Genomic DNA, 25,368 nt, shown 5'->3' with positions numbered 1-25,368 from the left:
CAAGGGTGCCACGCCCACTGGATCTTACCTCTAACACAGCATGTTATGGTTGAATCTCATGTTGGCATGGACACTTGCAGAATCTGGGCTTCTCACTGGAACTTCTGGTTCACCGGTTAGATATGGAATTTAATGTTTGGGTGTAATTTATCATTTATAATGCTATATCATCGAAACTGTAAGGACTACAGAGGACGTTCCCATGGCTGTGGAAACTGGGCAACTCTTCTTGGCCACGGGACCCTACACCAAGACCTAGGATGAAGAGGAAACACCTTTTTGTTTCTGTTAGGATGGCAGTCGAGTGGTACATGGTCCCAAAAAAATTGAGATAGTAGAGGGAGAGTTTGTGATGGTGCAGGGTTACTGCATTTGAAATTCTTGGTACCTACGATGCTGCAGAAGTTCTTTTGGTGCTTCTGGCTATCTGCTAAGTCTGCTGGCATATCTATGTTAGGTCTTCATGATTCTTGGTCCTCCTACTGCCTTGGAACATGCTCCATTCTGCCGGACTTTGTTGTTTGTCTTCCTCATGAGGTGCCTTGCCCTTTCCACACTGGGCATTTCAGCTACTTCCAAGGTGGGTCACAGTAGAAAAGTTTTTTTCCATGGTCCTGCAGCACAGTGCCTTGTTCCTCGCAACCATGCCTTTGTGTGGGTGTCACGGAGCGTTTCCTTGAAGTCCAAATAAAATATAAGTTATTGGCTCCAAGAAGCCAGTATTTATTCTACTTTGGACTGACGGTAAATCAGATTTAATTAATTTCCATCAGAATAAATTAATTCTCAATCAACCTTTGCACCCCCAGAAGATTGCATCCTCACTAACTTACTTTTTTGGCATTTGCAGTGCCGTAGATAGTCCCGAAATTCTCACTTGTATCCCTGGTAAAGGAAAAGCAGCCCAGTTCCTCCACTGCTAGGGGAGACTTGGCACCAGTCCACGGAGTCGGCATTGCCACAGTATGTTGGTTGTTGTGTTCGTTCAAATGAGAGCCACCTGAGGGAGAACCAGCACTTTGGGCAAAATTCAATATTTGCTGGGGTGTGGCTTGGCAGCCTCATAGTTGGAGAACTCCATCCCGTACCCTCGGATCCTTCATAATCCTATGTTGAGCCAAGAAAAAAACATGTCTGCGATCTCCTGGTAACTGATTCCTCCAGAGCACTGTTTGCTGCTGGAAAAACACACCCTGTGCAGTCTACAGCAGAAATAGTGAATATTGGTCGGATGAGTGGAGGCAGGATCACCCCCATCGGCAACATTGTCTTATGACCAAGGTGGGTCGCACTCCGGCGCCAGCGATGAGTGCTGAGCGGCAGGTGCAACTGTCCCTACGATGCATCAACATACTACTGATGAGTGGGCCAACCTCTATAGATGCCCAGCCGTTGAGCCTGATGACCCCAAAGTGGAGCAACACTGGAAGATTTGCCCTGCGTGGTCCAGTGAGGTTAGGGCTGCTGGGTGCCTGGGGACTCACCCTGTTTGCAGATGTTACCTATCATTGGTGACTTACCATATGCCACTGCAGGGTGGCAGCCAGGACTGGAGGTGACCGGAGTGTCACCCAAAGTAAATGAATGAGCCGCAGGAGTTGTGGTGACTTAGGAGCGCTTGATGGTGTCTGAGGGCTGGATTGGGCTGATCCCTCTCAGTGCGTCGGTTGGCCGTTCGAGCCTGAATGGCATGCTGCCGAGTGAGGGACTGTGGAGGTAATCATGGGCCCCTCCCAGTTAGGCTATGACTTGGTGGGGGGTGTCCCCTCCCACTCTTCTTTCTGCGGTGTGTGCCTGTGGGCCACGTACACTGTGGGCTTCCTTCCTGAGTGGGCTCCTGTTGCTCTTCTGTTAGGCCCCCCTTTGTGGTGCTTTAGGCACACAGAAAGGACTAAGATAGTGACTACCTGTGCTGCCCTTCTGTGCATGCCTGTCTTCTTCTACATAGACTTAGCAAAGATCCCGCAGTTGCGAGGTACCAAGGCCCCCATGAACTTTATTGCACTGATCTTGTAAGCCCTCTTCCCAGATTGTTGAGCGTGTTGTATTGGGGGCCCCTCAATTGGCACCGTAATCCGGCCTGTGTGGCTATATCCTTCCGTAGCGAGCCCCCATTTACATTATTGCACTGGTCCTTCAAGCCCTATGGCCAGACCACTGGGCGTATTGTCGTTATGGCTCCTTAGGCTGAGCGTAATAGCAGCCTTCTCTCAATTGCTCACTTGAATCCGACCTGTGTGGCTATATCTTCCCATAGCGAGACCACAGACTCCCTTTTCCTTCTTACCGCCTCCTCTCCAGACCTCATGATAAGAGCCCAAACAGTCCCTGGGCATACTCAGCCCAAGATGAACAAGTTTACTACATCATTCCTACAGGTGATTCAGACCCCATAAGTGATGACAAGGGATCACCGATGGTGGGGTGGAGTGAAGGTGAGGCCACCATGTATGGCACAGCAGTCATAGAGCAAGCAACCCTAATAAGACCGTTATTCATAGAAAGTACTTTACCAGAGTTGTTGATGCTACAGTCATTATATCTTAGCCCAAAGATGGCGCACTCCACACCCGACCCACATTTTGGCAAAGAAGAGCCTCTGCAATATTTAGCATAAGCTTTATCCTCCTGATCATGGCTGCACATATTATTCCAGCTCTCATAATGTCTACTCTAAACTAGGCTATTTGTTAGCTCCTGCAGATGAACTGAAACGCATTGAACATATGCAGGTGCCCAGCCGCAGTCTTTAATATTAAACCAACCATTAACTATTCCAGTGGTAGCGCCAGAGGGGGTTGGATGCTGCGCTGACCCAGAGTTTAAAGCACCTATTTCAAAAGAAACTAAAGGCTATTTCGTAAAGACTGCAGGTTTGGTGAATTTCTAAGTGGTAGTGTGGGAAGCTTTTATGGCCCATATTTGCCGTAGAAGCATTCTTCACATTGCAACTTGCAATCAACGTTGACTACAAGATGCAACACATTTGGAACAGACCTACCAGACACTAGAGGCACAACACCATACTTACCAAGGCTTTCTACTCAAACACAATATAGCCAACCATAGAGCCAAACTGCGACCGCTGCTCCTGGACGAGGCAAGGGCGGCCTGGCTTGCTGCACTTGGTAGAATGTATCAGTGGAGTAACAAAGCATCAAAAGGTCTTCATTGGCTATTTAGGTATAAAGAGTTCCCCAGACATATCAGCATGATCGGGAGTTCGGGGGGTGGGGCGCAACTAGTGCTTGGCTGGCAGGTGTGTCATGAATGTACAACTCATTATGCACAACTCTAGGGGACTACTCTCCCGCTCCAGAGGCACCGGTAGACCTTATCTTCAATATCCCTGTATGAAGAAAAAAAAACTCCACTTTACTACAGCTAGATGAACAGATTAGAGTAGGAACTAGTGGAGGCGTTTGCACAATTATAGGTTGGAGGACCCCAGTCCCAGTGGCCTTCTGGCTGAATGCTTTAAATACTCTGTCAAACAAGCCATCCCACCGATTAATACAATACTAAACAAGGTGTTGGGGACAGAATATTACCGTATGACCTTACAGTGGCCAGTAGTATAATGATCCCTAATCCAGGTGTTCACGATCACCCCAAACACCCCTATACCTCAATGGCTCACATCGGCCCTTCTGGCTAATAAGGTATTGCAAAGGTCCTGGCAATACCTTTGACAGGGATCGAGTCCCTTGTCCACCAGGATCATTGTGGATTCATGCCAGGAAGATCTACTCCGGCTACATAACACCTTGGCAATAGTGGACTGTTTAAATGGCCTTCTCGCCCTCCTGATGGTAGATTTTTTCAGCAACCCTTTCCTAGGATATTTATACACACTAGCTTTACACTGGAATGTGGGCTAAGGTCCGAATTGGTTGGGAACTTTAGAGTGCTTCCCTGTTCAGAGGGGAATGCAACGTGGTTGCCTTCTACCACCCTTGCTTTTCACGCTCGCCATTGAACCATTAGCTGGGTGGCTTTGCATGGATGCCCTGGTGCACAACTTCAACTGTCCCTTTCTGCATATCAAGACGGAGATGGATTAAATAATAATAATAAGGTAGTTTATAAAGCGCCTGGTGACGCCATCCCGGCGTGTCCCCGCGCTGAAGAAAGCAAGTTATCAGAGACATACAGCCTTCCCACATCACCCACCCCCAAGCCCCTGCTTATAGTTTATATAAATGCGTTTTTAGCATTGTTCTGAATTTAGTTTACGATTCTTCCAGTCTTAGGGATGAGGGGAGAGCATTCCAGTTTTTTGCTACTATATATCTAAAAGAGCGACCACCTAGTTTTGCTCTTTTTACACGGGGGATCGTCAACAGCCCCATCCCCTCTGATCGGAGGGCTCTGGTTGGCTGATACCTGAGTGCTAGATCAAACAAATAGGGAGGGGCTTTACGTTGGAGTATCCTGTGGCACGTTAAGAGGGCTTTGAACATCACTCTCTTCTTGATCGATAGCCAGTGTAGCGCAGCTAAAGCTGGTTTAGATGCTGCTCTTCTGGGGAGTCGTAGTACGAGACGAGCTACTGTATTTTGAAGGACCTGTAGGCGCTTTAAACCGTGTTCTGTAGCACCCAGGAACAAAACATTCCCGTAGTCCATCCGGGAGGTCACCAGCGCCTGGGTCATAGTGAGTCTGGCCTCCAGCGGGAGTAGATCTAGGGTGCGAATTAATGTTTTCAGGACTCCAAAATATTTTCCTACGAGGCGACGAATGTGGCCTTCGTAGGATAATGTATGGTCCATCCAAATGCCCAGTTTTTTGGCTTCTTTACAGGGAACAGGTGTAAATAAGGGACAAAATTGCTTTTCTAAATATGGTGCCCCTGATGGCTAAACGTGCTGTCTACCCCTTCATCAATAGACACTTGGGCGAGAGGTCTAGACATTGCATGTCCCTTGAACATGCCAAAAGCTGGGGCGATTGGCAGGCATGGAAGGGAATTACCATGTTTGCTATCGGCCAACAATGCTTAAAATCGGTGCCATTGATACATTTGACTGAAGCAAGCACTATTTGAGCTGTCGGGGTGGGTGGGACTGTGATGTCGCAGGTGCTCATGTAAAGATTTAATGAAGGGGGCATGTGTCCCATCAAGGAGAGTGCACATTTTCTTCTAACTTATAATGCCTGGTATAAAATCCAAAAATGCTAATAGTGGTTTAATTTTGAAAAAAACTTTATTCGGGCATCACTGACATCCCACATTGTCTCCCAGCTTCATGTTTCTGTAAGAAAGCAACACGTGAGCACAACCCACACTTGAGGGAAATGAAGGGCCTAGTTAATGGGGGCACAACTCATTTTACCAGGATGCCCTGAGGGGTTCCTGCCCTTAGGACTACAGCTAAAAATGCCTATACCTTAAAATGGACTCTCTCAATTGCCTTTTTACAAGGGCAGTAGTCTACGTTGTATGCAGGAGAATGTTTGCTTTGGGTTTGCAGGTTGCTATATCCACTTAACGGGACAAATCACTGGGTATGCTCGAAAGTTGGGAGACCGGGTGAGTTTCAGAGGTTTGCATGCCATGCAAGAACCTTTGTCCCTACAGTCGTGTTTAACCAAAGTGAGGGGACCTCCTATAAGTGAATGGGTAAACTGATTTGGGGGAGACTAGAGGGACAGTGCAGACACGGAAAATTGTTTGGATTAATAAAAAAAAAATGCTTTTGTTTTTGCTGCATGAACTTAGTTCCACTTTTTGTGGTGTACCAGTGGTAGACTCGGTGTAGTAGCAGCGCCAGGGCTGTCATTGGGATGACATGGTGCAGTTACTGCCCCACCTAGTATGATCCTACAGTGAAGTGACAAAGGAAACCGCTATAAAGCCTAGGAGCACTCTCCATACTGAGAGCTAGAATACAGCAATGAGAGCGTAGTACATAAACACCATAGAGACACTCATTGGGAAGCAATAGCTAAACTGACTTAACAGTTGCTTAGAACCCTGTACAAATCGTATTCTTAAGAATTAAACCATTTGTAGAAATTGGCCATCGTATGGTGGAAAAGAGGAGGCCTAATTTTCTCTTGTTTTTTTGCAGGTACTCCTAGAAAAGTACAGGTATGTGGAGAATTTCGGTCTGATTGATGGCCGCCTCGCCATCTGCACCATCTCCTGCATCTTTGCAATTGTTGCCCTAGTCTGGGATTACCTGCACCCGTTTCCAGAATCCAAAACCGTCCTAACCATCTGTGTCGTATCATATCCTTTAAGTGGCAAAACACGCACTGTCTTGAACATTTAAGGTCTGTTTTTCTGAAAACGTTGGGCGCAATCAAATGGAGAATGCTAATAGACCCTGTTTATGAGCAAGGAGGGATGCAGTTGTACGTTTGGGGTGTAGTCCACGTGCTTAATGATGCCTAGACACCTACTTCAATCTCTTGGTAGTGTGACATTTAGAAATACATTCCTGGGTATGGGTAGAAGATCCTTGTGGCCTACCAGATCCCAAATGAGGTTTTAGTACAGGAATGTCGGCCACTAGAGGTGCTTGGAACAGGGTTTAAAAGGCTGCACCCCCCCACGTCCTGCTATTAAGAGCACGCTTGTGGGCTGCCTGTGATCTTCTGTGCAACGGCCCTCTAAATCACTGTGGGATGTTAAGCTGTATATCTGACGCCCTAAATTGTAGCATTTCTCCAGCTGTACTTTACTTGGCATAAATGAGAATAAATAGATTCAAATGCTACTCCACCCCCACCAGGGTGGAGCAGCATTCGATGAGTAGATAAGACTGACACTATAAAGGAATGTTGAGACAAAAAGAAGCAAATACGTGTTTGTAAAGTCTCGGTGTATTGCAAAGTGACCATGTCTATGCAGGCCTGAAGTGCACGCGAGGCCATGAGGTTGAGTCACGGTCCTCCTTTCAGATTGCACAGTAAGCATACATTTAAAACTGATTTGCAGTTCAGAACATGGGTTCTGCATATTTAAAACCTCCCACTTTACTGCTTCCAGAATGGCGTGTGGCAGATGTCGCCTTTTGTGTAAAAATTAACACATGGTTCCATTTCCGTGGCAGCTCTGCTGTGTTTTGAACATTACAGCAATTCACTAGTTGTTCCGTGAAAGTAATTGCATGCAAATGTAACTCCCTGTATTGCTCTAATCTCCTTATGGTGCAATTTTCATTTGTTACAGAATGCTCTGACTCGGAGAATTACTTTCGCTCTCATTTGCCCAGCACAGCATTTATTATCAAATTGATTTTTATTGTACTGTGCTTCATCTCTGCTGTTGGATAGCGTCACTCGAGAAGAAGCCTGCATTGCTCAGATTTTATTAATCTGATCAGCTGTGAAACAGTAACGAGAGAGTAAGCAGAGCAGAGTCCCAGCACCCTATACTGGTGCTCAGATTTTTGACAGATAAAAGAAATAAGGCTAAAGATTGTAATTTGCTCAGAACTACCTTAGGTCCAGTTGGAAAGCTTTGATTGGATATCTGATCTCAGTCCACAGCCTGCAGCAGTAGATCATAGCTGCCCCCCTATGGTACCCGCTCATGAGAGCTTCTACTAGGTAGCTGGCAGTATGCTGGCACACAGGTCTCTTTCGGCTAAGACATTTGTTGGTTGGTTGGTTGATTAAAATTATGAGGTAGTATTGGTGGGGAGGGGCTCAAGGATTCCCCTGGAACTCCTGATTATTATTCATAGATGTAACTGTCCAGGACAGCGTTGTTGGGATGAAAGTGTTGGAGAGTGAAAGATTTTTTCAGTTGAGCGGAACAGTGTTTTAGATTTGTGCTGCTAACTGAATTGACTTGCAGTACTACATGTTTGCATTTTACTTAAATGTTTCAGAGTGTGAGGCAATCTGCTAGTCTGTGTCTGGACCTAGATCGGCTTTCATTGAATCAAACGGTTCTGTTAAACATATCTATATATATCCCAGTTTTCCCTTAATTTATGTATACCTATTTCTTGATGATGGGTGTGCTCACCATCTATACCTCATACAAGGAAAAGAGCATCTTCCTGGTGGCCCATCGCAAGGATCCTACTGGAATGGACCCCGACGACATCTGGCAGCTGTCCTCTAATCTCAAACGGTACTGTCCATGCTCAACAATCTATGTATATTGTAGCGAGAAGGAATTTAGTTTGTTTTCAGGCGCAATGTGCTCCCACGTGCTGCTGTGACTGCATTAATGCTATCTTGTACCTTTGAAGAAACCTGCATGGCACTGCTTTTTCATAAACCTTTTCCTACGAGGTTCAGCTCTATAGTTCTCGAGTTGAAAGTGAGGATCTTTTTTTAATATATCGTGGGTATTTATAATGCAACTTTTAACCGTATAGCTTAAAAATGAGGCCATTTGCAGAGCGCGGTTTATCAGACAAGTGACACATTTGTAGCGTGACTGGCAGAACCAGATATAACTATATACAATACAGGCCATTTAACAAATTGAGTACAAGAGAAATGGTAGTCTTGCCCAGTGTAATAATGGCTTGACAAATATAATAGTCTAGTAACATGTATACTCCTAAATTCCAACTTGCTCCTACAGTAGGGTATTGAAGTTCACTATAAAGCCCGGGTGCATGCATGGGTGCCTCCATGAGCACCGCTTCCAACCTCGGCAACTTCACGCACAGAAAGGCATTGGTTGTGATTTTTTGATTATTTTTTTTGGGCACAGTTCAACAGGTCTCGCTTGACACTTTTTGACTTTTCTTGTCTTTTGGTGCTTCTGTGCCTTTTTCTGGCATACATTTCATGTATTTGATGGTCTCCTCTTAATCATTCCCAGATTCCTGCTTATGTGGCTCCCTCCCTTTTAAGGTTTGTGGTTTGGGGTGGACCAGTTTGCTAGGTTTTTTATTTTTTTGCAGTAGTCCTGAAGTGCATCTCTCATCTCTATAAACCTGAAAGAAATACGCAGATTACTTTTTGGTAATCTTTAATATGCCACTGCAGTCCACCCAATCATTGTTATGGCCATCCCTCCTGAGACACTGAAGTTAATCTCTGAAGATAATGGTGCGATCCAGCCCTGGTATGTATGCAGAGACTATTTCTCATAAAAAATAATTTAAAGCAAGTTTGCCATCACCTTTCTTGCGGCAGTGCTGCGTAGGGAGCCCTGGCCCATCTGAATTGACTAAGCCCGCTGGTTCTGAATTCTCCAGTATACTGCCACATTTATAATGGAAACTGTGAAGACCATAAATCAACATGTGGTGAGTTTATTAAACGTGTTATAAGTGGTTACAATGTTTATACTGCCCCTGACCCATATCACGATGGAATAGCCTGCAGCATTATCTCTAGTGATTTACACCATGGTAAATGATTTCAAGGCAAGAGGGCCATGGAGAGGAACCTAAAATGGATGTAGAATATTTTTTTAACGCACACCAATTTCGCAACACTTCCAACGTGATACACTTCTAACTGTTGAGAAATAGGCCATGAAGGCTGTGTTACCCTAGCTATAATGGCCAGATAGCGGAAGATGCGTAAATGGGCAGTAAGTATTGAGTGATCGTGTCTGCCTTTAACAAGCAGAATTGGCCATCAATGGCTTCCTCCCTTTATTATTCTCATTTATTCATGCCCATCACTTTTATTCCTGCTGTGATCTCGCCGTTTTCACTGTATACCAAAAATGCCAGCATAACATGAAGGTTTGAGAAACACCAGTTCTACCAGAGTAAATACAACCGTAATCCTCTTCTAAACTTGGTCCTAAACTTTAAGCATATAGCAAATCTCTACTAAAGAACATGGTGAAAAAAGGATTGATTCTTGCTTCTACACAAAGCTGTCATGGCTGCTGAGTAATGAGATCCAAGGTCACCTAAGTGGCGGTGGACCATGGATCAAACGAGGCACCTAGAGAAACTTTACTAGATTTCATTGCAACAAAAAACGCTAGATGGTGACTTGGCACCCTAGGTTCCATAATAAACCGCATGTAAGAAGAACAACCTTCTGCTTTCATAATATCAGGATAATCAAATGCACACCCATTTTGTATTATAGCATCACCGTTCTTAGTATAGCAGCCAGACCTCTACTTCAGCTCAATTAAAGGAGGATAGGTAGCCCTGACTACACACCCTGTGCGGGCTGCCGGTCACTGCATCAGCTTTTTGGCCCTCGGAATCGCAAACAGGTTTGTAAGTAGAACATAATCTACTGAAAACCACGCTGGTCACATACCTTCTCAGCCTTGGCCTTTAACCCTCCTCCGGGCGCTCTCACTATCCCACGCTGTCCTAAAATGCTTATGAGGATCTTCTGAATACAAAAGATTGAACACAATCCTGCACACACTTACAGCCTTTCCAAAAGTCTCAAGCCTGATCGCTTTCATTTCTCCCTCTACCACTGTTCAAAATCAAACGGTCCGAGCACGCTGATGGATCCAGAATGCAAATGATAACCAATTGACAGGCAGCCTAAAGACTGTCACAACAAAGTGTAGCAGACTGCTACCTACCCTTTCACTAACAAAAACCTGCAAATCCGGTACCTTAAACGAATACGAAAAATAAAACTGGTGAAGCCCCTTACATGATAGGATCATTAATGTAATTTTACCTCTGCTATTCCTATACTATAGTTCCAGTAAGCAATGATCATGCATTTGACGAAGCAAGTAACACAGCACTCAAGCGAGCTGTGCATTCTAACCTGTCTTCTACCAACTAGTTCATGCACATTAGCCGCCATAAGTAAATAAATAACTTGCCAGCCTCTGAAATTAGTACATTTTGAACTGCCCAGCCGAGACATTCCTATTCCTACTTCTCCTTCTACCCAATCCATTGACTCCCATGCCTAGCATGCGTCCCATTAACTCCTTCCCCTATCTTGCCATCCTTTGATACAAGGCGTGCTTGGAGGCTTCTCAGCACTAACTCCAGGCACTGATAACTTTCCTGTGACTTTACTGCCCTCTCCCGCTCTTCGTCATTCTGCTTTCCTGTCTCTGCCCTTCCTCTAAGTTTCCGTCAGCCCCCTTTGAGTCACATAAACCCATTAATATGGGCTCTGGTACAAGAACCAATGATCGCTTTGTGCTCATGCCACCTCTACCACAACAGCCGCTAACATTTGGGGCTAATACTAGAATTTTAGCATGCACTGCTGCTGAAAAATAGATGCCTCTTACTATGCTACAGTGCGTCTCACCATGGATGGCTACATGCCATTCATCCTATAATGGCAAACATACTTATTCAGTTTTATGTGCTTCTGTACCAGGAGAGTCTGCTTGGGACGCCCTTTAAAATGCTAAGCAGTGCTGCAGATATGGCGGCCAAGCCCCTTTCCTTACTATGGTTGATGAACTAGTTAGTCTGGTATAGCAGTGCAGTTTTCGCTCCGTAAAGCACTTAAAATATATGCCTGCACCACTCATCGTGATTAAGTACTAACATTCTCACCCCAGTACAAGATCTTTCTTTTATACAACCATCTCCTCCAGCATCCACTCGCGCTCCCCTCAACCGTCTCATCATGGCAGTAGTCTTTGGTAGTGATGCTTCTACTTCCTTTGTGGCGTTCATGTATTCTGACTGACGGGTTCTGCATGTTTTTCTTCAAGGGAGTTGTTTGTGCGCATTGCTGCTTTTATAGACAAATGTTGTGTGAATGATTACCATTTTCTGTATTGGGAAAGAGGGGTTGTCATCCTCTTGCAGTGAAACCTGTTTAGAAGGGGAGCACATCTTGAGTGTGGAAGGACCTGTCAAGTAGCTGTGTAGACCAAGTCTGTCACATCTGATCACAGATCTAGAACATTCGATAGTGATAGGATGCAAGAATATTACCTGTGTCCGTCCTCAGGATGCATGCAGAAAGACACACTATGTTCTTGTCGCTGCCCAGTATTATGTGGGTTTTATTTATTTAAAAAAATACACATCTGAGAGCTGTTTACACTACACCTTTCTAGAGATAGCAGATATCAGATATCTGTCATAAGCTGTCAACAATTAACTCCACACTTATTTGGTGGGGTCAGATCTCCAAGATGGTTAGGTCTCCCTAGAACGTTTTCTTCATTTTAAATGTTTGTGAACAGTGCAGGCTCTGTTACTATTCGAGTCTGCATAAGGCTCATGGTTCCAACATGACCTGTTAGACTTGTTCCTCATCTTCAAATGATCTATGCTGTTGTAAAGCCAAATCGTTGATATAGATGCCTCCCAACGCTACAGAGGTCTCCACACTTATCAACATACAAATGATGCCACAGAAAATGTTAGGCAATGCACCCCACCCTAACAAACACACAACCATTTAGCTGTCTTCAGGATACATCCCAACAAACTTCGCACAACACTATTGTCACAATTACAGTACAGCAAATCATACCACCTTCACAACACCAGTGCCGTACAGTTTAGCCACCAAAGACCACCTGCTGACAAGATACAACCATTCTCTCACTCACTCCCAAACCGTACTCTAACAAGACCACATACAACAGTCAATAGCATCATAATTAGGCTGTCCGGATTTCGGTTAAAACCGAATGTTCTCGACAATACCCTACAGGCTGAAAATCAGCTGACCTGGTTTAAACCGAGTGTCACTGATTTTCTTATTTGTTTCACCATTTGTTGCACCTTTTGGCCACTTGGTGGAGCCAAAGCAGTACAATGGCCCCCCGATTGACGTTCACATGGCAGCAGCAGTGTAGTTATGTGCAGGAGAGGAGGTAACGACGTGTGATAATGGTAGGGCGGAACTGTTGTCTGGGGCTGGCTTGATGGGGGTTATAAATGGGCAGAGAAGTGGGAAGGGCACAGCGGGGATTCAAGTGCCATTCATAGGCGTGGGATGGGTACTTAGGTCCTAACAAGCTGCAACACGTAAGATATAAGGGGAGAGCAGAGGATAAGGATAATTAAAAGTGGTGAAATGCCCATGGATAGCTAGGGCGGGGGAGGGTAGGGACGTCCAGATACTAATATGGATATGGGTGTGGGGGGGGGGGGTAATGGTCGGTACTTAATACCCCAGGGGATCGAGAAAGGCTTGGGGTAGGTGTAACGCTCGTGAGGGAGAATATTTCTCGGGATGCTGGAGGCCCAGTGCAGATCAATGGGGCCCGCTGGACAACAGTAGGCAATAGCGGAGACAAAGGGGAAAAGTAATGCGGCCCTATGCGCAGAGCGACTCAACATAGTGATCCTGGGCAGATAGGTTAATGCCCTCAGGTGATCACAAACGAGGCCTTTAACCTGGGGGTCAAGCACTGAGTGGTGGGGGGAGAGTTTCAGTGTGGAGTCGAGTTACAATTTCGGATTTGGATTGATGGGCTGACAGAGCGGGTGCGAATGAGAGCAGTGAGGGGATGCAGGAGGCCCTTTTAGGAGTTGTGCACATCGTAATTGGGCACAGCAGCACAAGGTTGGTATGCAAGGCAATAGTAGTAAATGAGGGAGGCGAGGGGGGCCGGACTCGGACCTGCTGACTCGGGAGCAGGGGAATTAAGTTTGAATCTCGACGTAGCTGAACATCCTGTGAGCCTGGGGGATGATATATGTCCCAGAATACTGCAAAGGAGGTATTTGTAATGGAGTGACGCAACAGGGGCAGCAAAACACTTCAATTTCAGAGGCGGGTTGGAGGGAGACAAAGCGTGTAAGTGGGGGTGGCGAGAAGGGAGGGGCATAGGTGGCTCTCGTTTCACCAGGTTAAGACAGGGCAGATAGGGGTCTAATTACTATGCAGGGAACCAGGCTGCACAGGAGGAGGTTTTTGTAAGTTAAGAAGAATGGAGTCTGGCCGGTTCGGATCCATTACACCTACAATGAGCCAGGGCTATTGGCTTAGTCAAATGGTTGTCAGTTGCAAAAGATAAATAAGCAGCAACCACGGTTTTGTTTATGTAATATTGAAAATGCTTCCATGCTGAATTGATGACACTTAAGATCTAGAACGAGTCTCGTTGAAGTTACATTAAATGCTTTGAACAGTAGCACTGCCGCAGAGATAAAAAAAACATCGCCATGAGGGTGAGAGCCCAATAGAAAGGCGTCTGAGCACCTGCTTTAAGAATTGCCTGTGCCCTCTGGATGTAGCCCTCTGGCAGTGTTATCTACTTGCCGGGCATGAGGAGGTCATGAAATTGCCATGTTGAAAGCACTGAAGTGCAAACTTGCCACACGGCTCTTCACTGTGCGTTAAAACTGATTTGTAGGGCAGATTAACTTGGGTGTTTTTTCTCAGATTTCCCAAAAATGCAATCACTGAGAAGAGCAGATAGGCTCCTGTTTTTAAATAAAAAGGGCATGTCGTGCTGACATGCCCATTCAGAATATTTCTGATAGATACATCTGCCGTGTGGATTCCTCACCTTGTGAATATCCCCTTGCGTCAGCAACATTCGGAAATTCTTTTTTCGTAGCCTCGCGCCGACGTGGACTACTGACGTCATAGAGACACGGCCTCGCTCGCGACTCCTCTGACGTCACCGACGCCTATAATAGGCCCACGCCGGCGTGATGACATCAGTTCCCTTTTTTCCGCGTCGTCGACGCTAACGGTTATCGGGAATCTCTGTAGCCAACGGATACTTTGTACTTTGTTGTCTATATTGTTACCATTTTCTGCTTCTCTGTATCCTGTATCTTCGACAATGTCTTCTAAAAAGACCGGCTTCAAGCCATGCAGAGAATGTGGCAAAATGATGTCCATTACCGACCCACACAGCGACTGCATCTGGTGCTTGAGCTCGGACCATGATGTGGATGACTGCTCTTCGTGTAAGAAGATGAACCCGAAAGCCCTGAGGGAGAGAGAGGCAAAGCTCCTGGTAGCTAAGTTGAAAGCTGGAAGGGAGAAATCGTCGAAGTCCCGTTCTCGAAAGGGCGAGGTCGAAGTCAAGGTCGAGATCTGGATCTCGGGGGAGGTCATCCTCGAAGTCGGCTTCGGATCATGTTTCAAAGAAGAGAAAACATAAGAAGAGGAGACATGAATCCCGACGTCGTTCTGGTAACGAGTCGAGGTCGGGGTCACTGAAGAAGGTACGTTCGAAGGTGGTGACTCTTGATGTTTCGGATCCAGAACCTGAAGGTGAGGCCTCTCCATCTGAGTCTCGGGCGCCGTCTCCGGCTCCGATTGCGACTCCAGCTCCGAATCCGAATCCATCTCCGGCGCCGTCCCCGGTCCGAGATGAGGAAGAGATTAGAGAGGATGGGGATTCCGCGCCTATGGATGAGCCGAATCCGAGCACTCCTCGAGACAGGCCTGAGGGTTTTCAACCGCCCTTTCCTGCCCCAGGCCAAGACCCATCTGCGTTTCTCAATGCAATGTATGGAGTCTTTTCAAGGGCGTGGTACCCCTCTGGTGCACCTTCGGGTCCCATGGGTCCTCTAGCTTTTAGCTTAGGAGTTCCTCACTCCTATCCTCCGGCTCCATTTATGCCTTACATGCCGGCCCCGACGTCGCCGTGGCATTTTCCACCTCCACCGAAGCCCTCGACGCCGATCTCGGCTTTGCCTGCTCCGAATCGGCCTCGAACACATCCCTCCGAGCCATCGAGTTCGATTCCGACGTCGATTCAGAATCCGTCGGAGCCGGTGGTGGATCCGGTGGCAAAACGTGTCAAGATGAGATCCAGAAGAGAGGCTCAACGACTTTTGGAGGAAAGGAGGTTCTTAGATTCACAATCTGACATTGAAGAAGGTGAATTGGATGAAGATGGTTTTGAGGAGTTGGCAGACGCAGGAAGTCTGGATTTCTCTCCAGAGTGGGAGTTACCCTCAGGCTCTAGTACACCCTCTAAGGATGTTCAACCCTACCATTTAATTATGAGGAAGGCTGCCGATCTCCTTAAATTAACTTTGCCTACTGCAGAATTCAAATCTAATATTTTGACTGAAGTATTGCATTCTCCAAGTTCAGTGGTGGAACCTCTTCTTCCTTTTAATGATGCTCTGACAGAGCCCATTTTGGAAGTATGGAAAAAACCTTTGTCAACTCCTGCTGTCTCTAAAAGTGTAGCCAGAAGATACAGGGTTGCCCCTGAGGACCCTGCCTTTTTAACATCTCACCCTTCACCGGAGAGTTTGGTCATTCAGGCTGCATGTTCCAAAAAGAACGTTAGTGCTTTCCCTCAGGTTCCTTATGAGAAGGAGGCAAAGAAGCAGGATCAGGTGGCAAAGAAGATCTTCTCCTCTTCCAGTATGGCATTAAAGTCGTCAAATGCCACTTGTTTGATGGGGAGGTACTTACACGCACTTATGGATTCTTTGCGCGTTCTTGCTCCAAAAGTTCCTGATGACAGCAAGAAGGACTTTGAGGAAGTCATCTCTGACACTCAAGCGGCGGCTCGTCAGGTTATTCAGAGCGGTCTGGATACTGTAGACTCTGTGGCGCGCATTATGGGCACTGCTGTTGTTACTAGGAGGTCCGCCTGGTTGAAATCCTCTGACTTTTCGGCGGATGTTCAGGCAACATTGTTAGATCTTCCTTTCGATGGTTCTGGCCTCTTTGGGAAGAAGGCTGATGCGGCCCTTGAGAGGTTTAAGGATAGTAGAGCGACTGCCAAGTCTTTAGGTCTTCAAATGAGAGGTTCTTCGACTGGCAGAAGATTCAGGGGTTTTGGTCGCTCTTCCTTTCGGAATTTCCGGCAAGGCCAACAGCAACAGCAACAACAACAGCAACAGCAAAACTCCTTATATAGGACATATAGGGGAAAGCAGAGAGCACGTCCTCGTGGACGTCAGGCCTCTTCCTCCTCCACTTCCTCCAACCCTCCTGCCCCTGAGAAGCAGCCCTAGATCCGACATTCAGGATCATGTGGGTCCGGTTGGGGGCCGGCTTACCCATTTTCTACAGGATTGGGAATCGGTTACATCAGATCTTTGGGTTCTCAATCTTATAGAAAATGGATATGCCCTTCTCTTTCGGGAATTCCCTCCCAATTTCCCTCCTTGCCAAGGTTATTGCTCCGAGGAACATCTGTCACTTCTGCAGGAGGAAGTGTTGACTCTGATAAGAAAGGGTGCGATAGAGGTGGTCCCAGAGCAGGAAAGGGGTCAGGGTTGCTACTCCCGGTATTTCCTGATTACGAAGAAGGATGGCAGACTTCGTCCAATCCTGGATCTCAGGATCTTGAATCTCTATCTGAGGCAAGGGAAATTCAAGATGCTCACCCTTGCTCAGGTTCTTCAGGCGCTGCAAGAAGAAGACTGGATGGTGTCGCTCGACTTGCAGGATGCTTACTTTCATATCCCAATCCTGAAGTCGCACAGGAGGTATCTCCGTTTTACGGTGGGATCGCAGCACTGCCAGTTTGCGGTCCTTCCGTTTGGTCTTACTACTGCGCCTCGAGTCTTCACCAAGGTGATGGCAGTGGTGGCGGCGCATCTCAGGAGATCAGGGATTCCAGTATTCCCTTATTTGGACGACTGGCTGATCAAGGCAGAGTCGTCAGAGAGAGTGCTCCATCATCTGCAAGAGACAACCCAGTTGTTGTACAGGTTGGGTTTTTCGATAAATGTGCCCAAGTCTCACCTGGTGCCCTCCCAGCGCAACCTGTTCATAAGTGCCGTACTGGACACAACCGTATGTCGTGCATTCCCTCCCCCTCAAAGGATTCGCGACATTCGGGATATGATTCCTTTATTTTACAATGGAGCGGTTGTTCCAGTCCTGAAGGTCCTTCGCCTGCTCGGTCTGTTGGCTTCATGCATTCTGTTGGTCAACCATGCACGCTGGCACATGAGGGCACTCCAGTGGTGCCTCCGCAGGCAGTGGTATCAGCACAACGGAGATCTCAGGGAGTCAGTGAGGATCTCCAGAGAAGCTGCGGCGGATCTGTCTTGGTGGGGCGTGGAAGGCAACCTGTCTCAAGGAAAACCTTTCCAACTGCCTCCATCGGTGGCCACAGTGATAACGGATGCATCCACTCTCGGGTGGGGTGCTCATCTGGGGGATCTGGAGGTCCAGGGCCTTTGGTCTCCAGAGGAAAGGTTGCTTCACATCAACCTTCTAGAATTGCGGGCGATACGTTTAGCGCTCAAGGCCTTCCTCCCTTCCCTTCGCGGTCAGTCGGTTCAAGTCCTGACGGACAACACGACCGCGATGTGGTATATCAACAAGCAGGGAGGAGTAGGGTCGCAGTGTCTCTGCAGAGAGGCTCTGCGTCTCTGGTCCTGGGTTCAGGACCATCAGATTTGTCTGATGGCGAATCATCTGGCCGGGGTGTTAAACGTTCGTGCAGACAGTCTCAGTCGACAGTTCTCTGCCGACCACGAGTGGAGGCTTCACCCGGAGGTGGTTCACGACATCTTTCAGATGTGGGGAACTCCTCGGGTGGACCTGTTCGCCACTTACGAGAATGCGCACTGCCTGTCATTTTGCAGTCTCCAGTATCCGATGCATGGAGCCTTGGGGGACGGGTTTCAGTTGAGTTGGGGAGGTCGACTCCTTTACGCGTTTCCTCCCATACCCTTGATTCCTCGGGTTCTGAGGAAGATGCGCCAGGACCGGGCCCAAGTCATATTGGTCGCCCCAGACTGGCCAAGAAGGGTGTGGTACACAGATCTTCTCCACCTCTCCTCTCACCCGCCGCTCCGTCTCCCTCTCAGGGCAGACCTCCTCTCTCAGATGGATGGGCAGGTTCTACACCCCCACCTCCAGACATTGCACCTTCATGCCTGGAGATTGAACGGGGCAACTTGAATTCCTTTTCCCTTCCGCCTAACGTTGTGGATGTCATCTTGTCAGCCAGGCGTGACTCCACTAAGTCCATCTATTCTTATAGATGGTCGAAATTTGTCACGTGGTGTGGGGAAAGGTCTGTTGATCCTTTGAAGGCACATTTGTCTAATGTTCTCCAGTTTGCCCTTTCTCTGGCGCAGCAGGGTCTTGCGGTTGCCACGGTGAAGGGTTACCTGTCGGCATTTCTCTGTTTGCCTGACCAGCCTTCTCTTTTTAAGTCTCCTGTGGTCTTAAGGTTTTTGAAGGGTCTCACTAATAGGTTCCCTCCTTCACCTTTTATTGTGCCTCAGTGGGATTTGAATCTTGTATTGACCTTTTTGATGGATGCTCCCTTTGAGCCTCTCCATAAATGTCCCATGAGGCTTCTTACCCTTAAGACTGTCTTCCTGGTTGCAATAACCTCGGCAAGGAGGGTTAGTGAGCTTCAAGCTCTTAGTTCCAAGCCCCCATTCCTGTCCATTCATGCTGATCGAATGGTTCTTAGGACCAGGGCTGCTTTTCTGCCTAAGGTGGTAACTCCCTTTCACCTAGGACAGTCCATTACCCTTCCTACCTTCTATCCTCCCCCTCACCCTTCCAAGGAGGAAGAGAGACTGCACCGTCTGGACCCTAAGAGGGCGGTGTCCTTTTACTTGGACAGATCCAAGGACTTTCGCTTGGAAGACCAGCTCTTCGTTGGATTTGCTGGCTGCAAGAAAGGAAGAGCGGTCCATAAGAGAACTTTATCGAGATGGATCGTCCTCTGCATAAAGATCTGCTACTCTTTGGCCGGTAAGGAACCACCAGAGGGTATAAGGGCTCATTCTACAAGAGCTAAGTCTTCATCCTCTGCATTGGCTAGAGGTGTACCTGTGGAGGACATTTGTAGGGCGGCAACTTGGTCTTCCCTCCACACTTTCGCGAAGCATTACTGCTTGGATACCGAAGTGAGGAGGGACGGTCATTTTGCACGCTCTGTCCTTCAGGATTTCCTGGTCTAGAAGAGTGGACACCCTCCTCCGGGAGTGGGGACTGCTGTGGGACTCTATTCACAAGGTGAGGAATCCACACGGCAGATGTATCTATCAGAAGAACAAGTTACTTACCTTCGGTAACGCTTTTTCTGGTAGATACAATATCTGCCTGTGGATTCCTCACTGACCCACCCGCCTCCCCGTTGTCCACTCTTCTATGCCGGAGTTACTGTAATGTAATGTATATATATTTTGTTGTCAAGGAAATGTTCCAATTGCTTTCCTGCTTTTGCTTAACACTGTGTGTTTTGCCTTGAGTATTGTGTACTATGTATACTTGTATATTTCTACTGTCATTGGTCCGTCCGTGTGCCTCGATGGCACGGAAAAAAGGGCGGAACTGATGTCATCACGCCGGCGTGGGCCTATTATAGGCGTCGGTGACGTCAGCGGAGTCGCGAGCGAGGCCGTGTCTCTATGACGTCAGTAGTCCACGTCGGCGCGAGGCTACGAAAAAAGAATTTCCGAATGTTGCTGACGCAAGGGGATATTCACAAGGTGAGGAATCCACAGGCAGATATTGTATCTACCAGAAAAAGCGTTACCGAAGGTAAGTAACTTGTTCATCTCGAAGGAGCAGCGCAAGCCTCTCACGCTGGCCACAGCTGTGTTTCCATACCTGCTAAGGAAGGTAAAAGTGAGCATGGAGCCATAGCCTTTTTCTTTGTTACTCCAGATTTTCCGGGAATTTACTTTACACAAATATCACCCGTCTGTTTCAAACTCCGAAAGGTAAAAAATACTTTTGAGGCTGCATTTATTTTTGTTCCAGAAGAATTAGATTACATTTTTAACCACACTCCTGACAGGAGCAAATTTCTCAATTAATCGCCAAATGCCACCTACATTAAAAAAAGCAACTTGTTTTTAGGTCGGAAGGCCTTGGCAGAACAGGGTAAGACGCAGGGAGGGAGGGGAACGAAGATACAGTGCCATCAGATGAGGAGGGAGGGTGATGGTAGGGGGATCAGCGCCTCATAGCAGGCACAATGATGGGCAGGTGGGACCATAGGGGAAGGTTGTCTGTTCTCCGCCCTCGAATCGACTGCCGGGCTGTCTCCAACTCGGATGCAGGGTGGGTTCAAGGAGCCGCTGGTTTCCTTGGATAGCGGTTTCGGGCCCAGTCTTTATTCCCCAGCTTTCATCCTTCTTAGACTAATTATATAAGTTACAACTCGTTGCCAATAACCACAGTGCCTACGGTGGCGCTCAAGGGGACTTGTCTGGGGTGGGATGAAGGGGCACACTACAGGGAGAAATGCAAGGGAGAATGGTGGAAGTTTGTGCAGGTGGTGCGGGAGCGGGTGGTCACTTTCATGAAAGGGGGGGGTCTCATGGCACGAGGCAGTAAGGACAGGGTGATGATGCTGGAGATGGAAGGAACAGTGGGTGGTACGCTGGTGGGCACACAGGTGGCGGAGCGTGCAATAATTTGAGTGTCTGGCATGGCAGCAGCGAAAAGATTACCGATCGCTAATTGTGCCCCCTCTGTTGACAGACAAGGAGCAAGGAAGATTGTCTGGGTGGTGCCAGTGCTACACCGGGAGGGTGGGGGTGTAATGTTGGGCTGCATTAGAGGCTAATTTGGCCTATTGGCGGCACCTTTCATTGGGGGTACATGTACGAGGAGACCAGCAGTTGGGTCTTGGTCCGCGATAACGTAGATAGTTCTCCTCCCGCAATAAATCCAAGGTTGCACAAACCCCCCAAAAAATAAAAATATGCAGCAAAAAGCAACTGTTAAACCTTGCTCTGGTTATGCATTGGCTCTACTATAAAGTTGCCTTAATAAAGCGCCAAAGTGTTAGACATTCCAAATTATATTTGATATTTTATAAAATATTTTAACTCTAAATATTTCTGCTCTAGTGCCAACCCCAATCCCCATGCGTTTTCAAATGCAGCAGGCTGTTAATACATTTAGGACTACTGTGCTGGTTTTGTTCGACCTGCATTTGTTAGGTAAAATGCACCTCATCACTATTGTTGATGGGAAAACAAGCAGCTTCTGTGGACTCCTTGTTGTGGCAGAAATTGTATGATCACATTTTTCAATTCAGTTTGCTCTTGTCTTTAGTTATTGTGAATAGTCTGTTTTCCAAAGATTCACTGAAAAAGTATTGCATAGTGTACTACAATAAGTTCGACTTGTAAAAATATATTTGGACCTCATCTACACTGTACGTACACTGTCTACTTACCATGCATCAGTGAAGAAACCAAGCAATAATAAAAGGAAAGCGTTCCATAAACACCGGTAAAACACTGTTTCTGCTGTTTTTTTATGGCGCGAAAATGGTAACCACTGAATAGCAGTTTTTGTAAGGTATTGAAATCACTGGAAAACACTGAAAAAACACCACCAGAATTTGCCAAAAATAGAAACTGAAAACAGGAAAGCCTAATCCTAATCAACCACTCCACAGACGTAAAGACCAGACACCGTTAACCTTTACAAAGCTGTATACCAAAGCCCAGAACCCTGGTGACCAGGACATTATAAGGGCAGAACTGTGCAATACAAACACAAACATCTTCATCATTCTACAAGAAAAGGAACTCCTATGACCCCTCCAACCCTGATTAACGTTATTGTAAGTAGGCAAGGTGGCACAGGCACGTGACCTATCAGCATTGGAGTGATATGCTCTTAAGATGATGGTTTTCAAACAGTTCAAGCTTGTCTTAAGTCTGCAGATGTGTTCTTTTATTGGTATGATTGCAGCAAATGTGGTGTAGTGGCCACTGCCTGGTTTGTCTGAGCACCTGTTGTGGTTTGTGGCACCCACCTACAATTTCAAGCTGCGTTTAGTTAAAGAGGAGATCATTCTAGAAACAATGAAGAAGTACAGCCTAAACAGGGAACTGACATTTCTGAGTGCTGGTGGAAAAGTAGAGATTTAAAAATGTCTCCTCATTCACCATTTTGTAACTGAAGGCCTTGAAATATTGAATTTTAAGTCCCTGAAATGCTTTTCCACTGCCTTTATCATATCCACACTAAATAAAAGCCACCTCTGTCTCACATATTAAGCTTTGCAGTTGACAAAAGGTTAGAAATCTCAAAATCAAGGGAAAGAAAATGTTTAGGATTATCCTTAAGATGTCGAAGGCTCACAGTAAGAAACTAAGATAGAATTTGGCTGCACGTGGTTCATTATGCCAGCTTAAAATGTTGCTGGAAAAGCTAGAAAGGAGTAAAAACACATAGTTATGGCGTTAAAAGATTACTTGATTTATCTGTGCAGCCATAGATGTCCTTATAGTAGATTGTTCTTAATGTTTTGTGGAATTCTTCTTAGTATTGTGGGCGCTGAGTCCCCCACAAATTATACAACCCAAAATATTGTCTCAACTACACACCCTATGGTTGATGGATTGGCGACAGCGTTAAATCTTAATTTCTTTAGGGCATGTATCCTCGAGTTAAGGTACCTCCCAGCACATCAAGAGACCAGTAAATTAAGGAAAAAGGGCATATTCAATAATTGAGTTCTAGATCAGCTGAATAAGTTTTAAATATGTATTATAAACATTCGAAAGGAACAGTACAGGTGTGATAAATGCAAAAGTCCAATGCCATGACCGCTCTCAGTAGGTTTCTGAATCTGCACTTTATTCAGTATGCCCTGTATACCAAGTCCCAAATGAGCAGCAAAATCAACAGAGAAACTGGCCGCATCCATTATAGCATCTGAAAGTCTTCTGGCTCACCTAAAAAATCTAGGATTTATATACTTTTATCACATGTTAAACCATTAAAACTGTCAAATGATGGTATGGTCATGGTATGAGAAAGTGTATCACATTCTCAGCAAATCAGAGCTCAACTCTGTAAAACGTCTTATTGCCTTCACTCCTAAGCAATATTCCACTGCATGAATATTAATTCTGCCCACTCTATGCTAATGTAATTCGGAAATGGCTGGACAGAGTAGTTGCATGAAAAACAGCAAACTATTATGAATAAATAGGGTACAGTGAGCTAGCTGAAGGTCCTTAAGGAAAGAAACATTATTGTGACCATGCTGGAAAGTTTTAATCGACCAGCAATAACATCAATGGAAATAAACAGGCCTCCGCTCGACTGTGTGCTGCAGAAATAATGAACAGTGTACAGGCACGGGGGAGAACTCCGTTTTGAACAATATGGCGTTTTGGGCCTAAATTGATGCCTAGTTAACAGAAGCCAGAAAAACACACTCCTACATGTTCTAGCAAAATCCTTTCAAAGACATTCGCACAATCTCAATGTTTACATGTATAATCGAGTAAATTTAGCTTCTGCACGTTAATTGCACAAATATGAAATGCACAAAAGCTCCAGTAGTGTTATAAATGTAATTTGCCTAATTTAAATTGTCCAAGTACTGCACATTATTAAAACATTACTATCTTGTGTTCCCCAACTCAGATTTGATGACAAATACACCCTTAAAGTGACATTTATCAGTGGAAAAAATAAGAAGCAAAGGGAAGCGGAGTTCACCAAGTCTGTTGCTGCTTTCTTCGATGAGAATGGAACATTAGTAATGGATGTATATGAGCCCGAAGTGTCCAGACTTCATGACAGCTTGCTTACAGAAAGGAAAGTGAAATAGCAGTTGAATGAAAGACCTTTCTGCTGGGATTATGCTAGGTTTAAGAGAATAATAAGAAAAATGCTACATTAAATAAGAATGTTCATGCCTCTGTGTTTTGTCCTGAAATCCTACATAATTCTGGATAGGCAGGATTTTTCAATCTCAGATCCAAGAATTTGGTAGCCGTTCTCGTGCTACAAGCTGTTTGGGTCTGTCAGGTTGCAGTGTTTACCCGCCTTTCTAGGTGATCCACTGTCTGGGTGAAGGAATTAATGAACGGAGGTACCTTATAATAGTTGTCAGGGTAAGTTGTGTTGAATGTCAAGATAACTCCACCTTTCTAAGTGGCAATGCTTTACAATGTAGCTTTATGCCATGCTATATGTTGAGTTTTGTTACAGTTAATGTTCTGATTTTGTTTCACCTTTCTTGTCTAAAATGTGTTGACATCTAGGAATTCAGGACAAAACATTACATCAAAAAAATTCTGTCCATTCTTTATTTTTATATTTATTTGATGAGAATGAAAAAGCTGTTTTATACACCTTTTGTTTGTTGAGGGGGAAAAACCAAGTGAAAATGCGAGTAAATTCTGTATGTAAAACTTAGCACTCTATGTGAGGTCATGAAATAAAAGACAATGGTATTTTTAGATCTGTGAATCTCCTTCTGTCCCACGGCACATTTCATATCAGCATTTCTGTTGAATGTTCTCTTATATATGAACTGCCATTTTCTATCTACAAAGTTTTTCAATAAAAGGAAATAACAGAAGTGAATTAAAGTATGTGCAGTCTTAATGGGTGGCCGGTTAATGAAAAGTATTTTTGCATCATAAACCTTAAGCCTTTTATTTGGATTGGTGGCCTTGCTCACAACTGTGGTAGAATATGTCCTACCGATACAAGTTTATTTGAGGGTACCAGACCCACTTGACGACCCAAGACATTTTTTTACATATTTTTGTGTTTTAGTTCTGTAATAGTTTTCTTTAAAACATTATCACTTAATATTGTAGTTCAAGTGAGGATACA

At 45.8% G+C, this 25,368-nt stretch overlaps 1 protein-coding gene across 2 annotated transcripts in view; it reads left to right on the top strand.

Moving 5' to 3' along the window:
• SPCS2 (signal peptidase complex subunit 2) overlaps positions 1 to 24,986 on the top strand; it is a 37,565-nt gene extending 12,579 nt beyond the window's left edge. For both annotated transcript variants that reach the window (XM_078658574.1, XM_078658575.1), the window contains exons 3-5: positions 6,075 to 6,235; positions 7,958 to 8,092; positions 24,166 to 24,986. In XM_078658574.1, the coding sequence (XP_078514700.1) occupies positions 6,075 to 6,235; positions 7,958 to 8,092; positions 24,166 to 24,352 (483 nt within the window). In that variant the 3' untranslated portion in view covers positions 24,353 to 24,986. The remainder of the gene's footprint in view (positions 1 to 6,074; positions 6,236 to 7,957; positions 8,093 to 24,165) is intronic.
• Positions 24,987 to 25,368: the final 382 nt, after the last annotated feature.

Source organism: Lissotriton helveticus, chromosome 8, assembly GCF_964261635.1.
Source record: "Lissotriton helveticus chromosome 8, aLisHel1.1, whole genome shotgun sequence".
Lineage (NCBI taxonomy): Eukaryota > Metazoa > Chordata > Amphibia > Caudata > Salamandridae > Lissotriton > Lissotriton helveticus.
The sequence above is the reverse complement of the archived record's forward strand: the minus strand, read 5'-3'. Positions and strand labels throughout refer to the sequence as shown.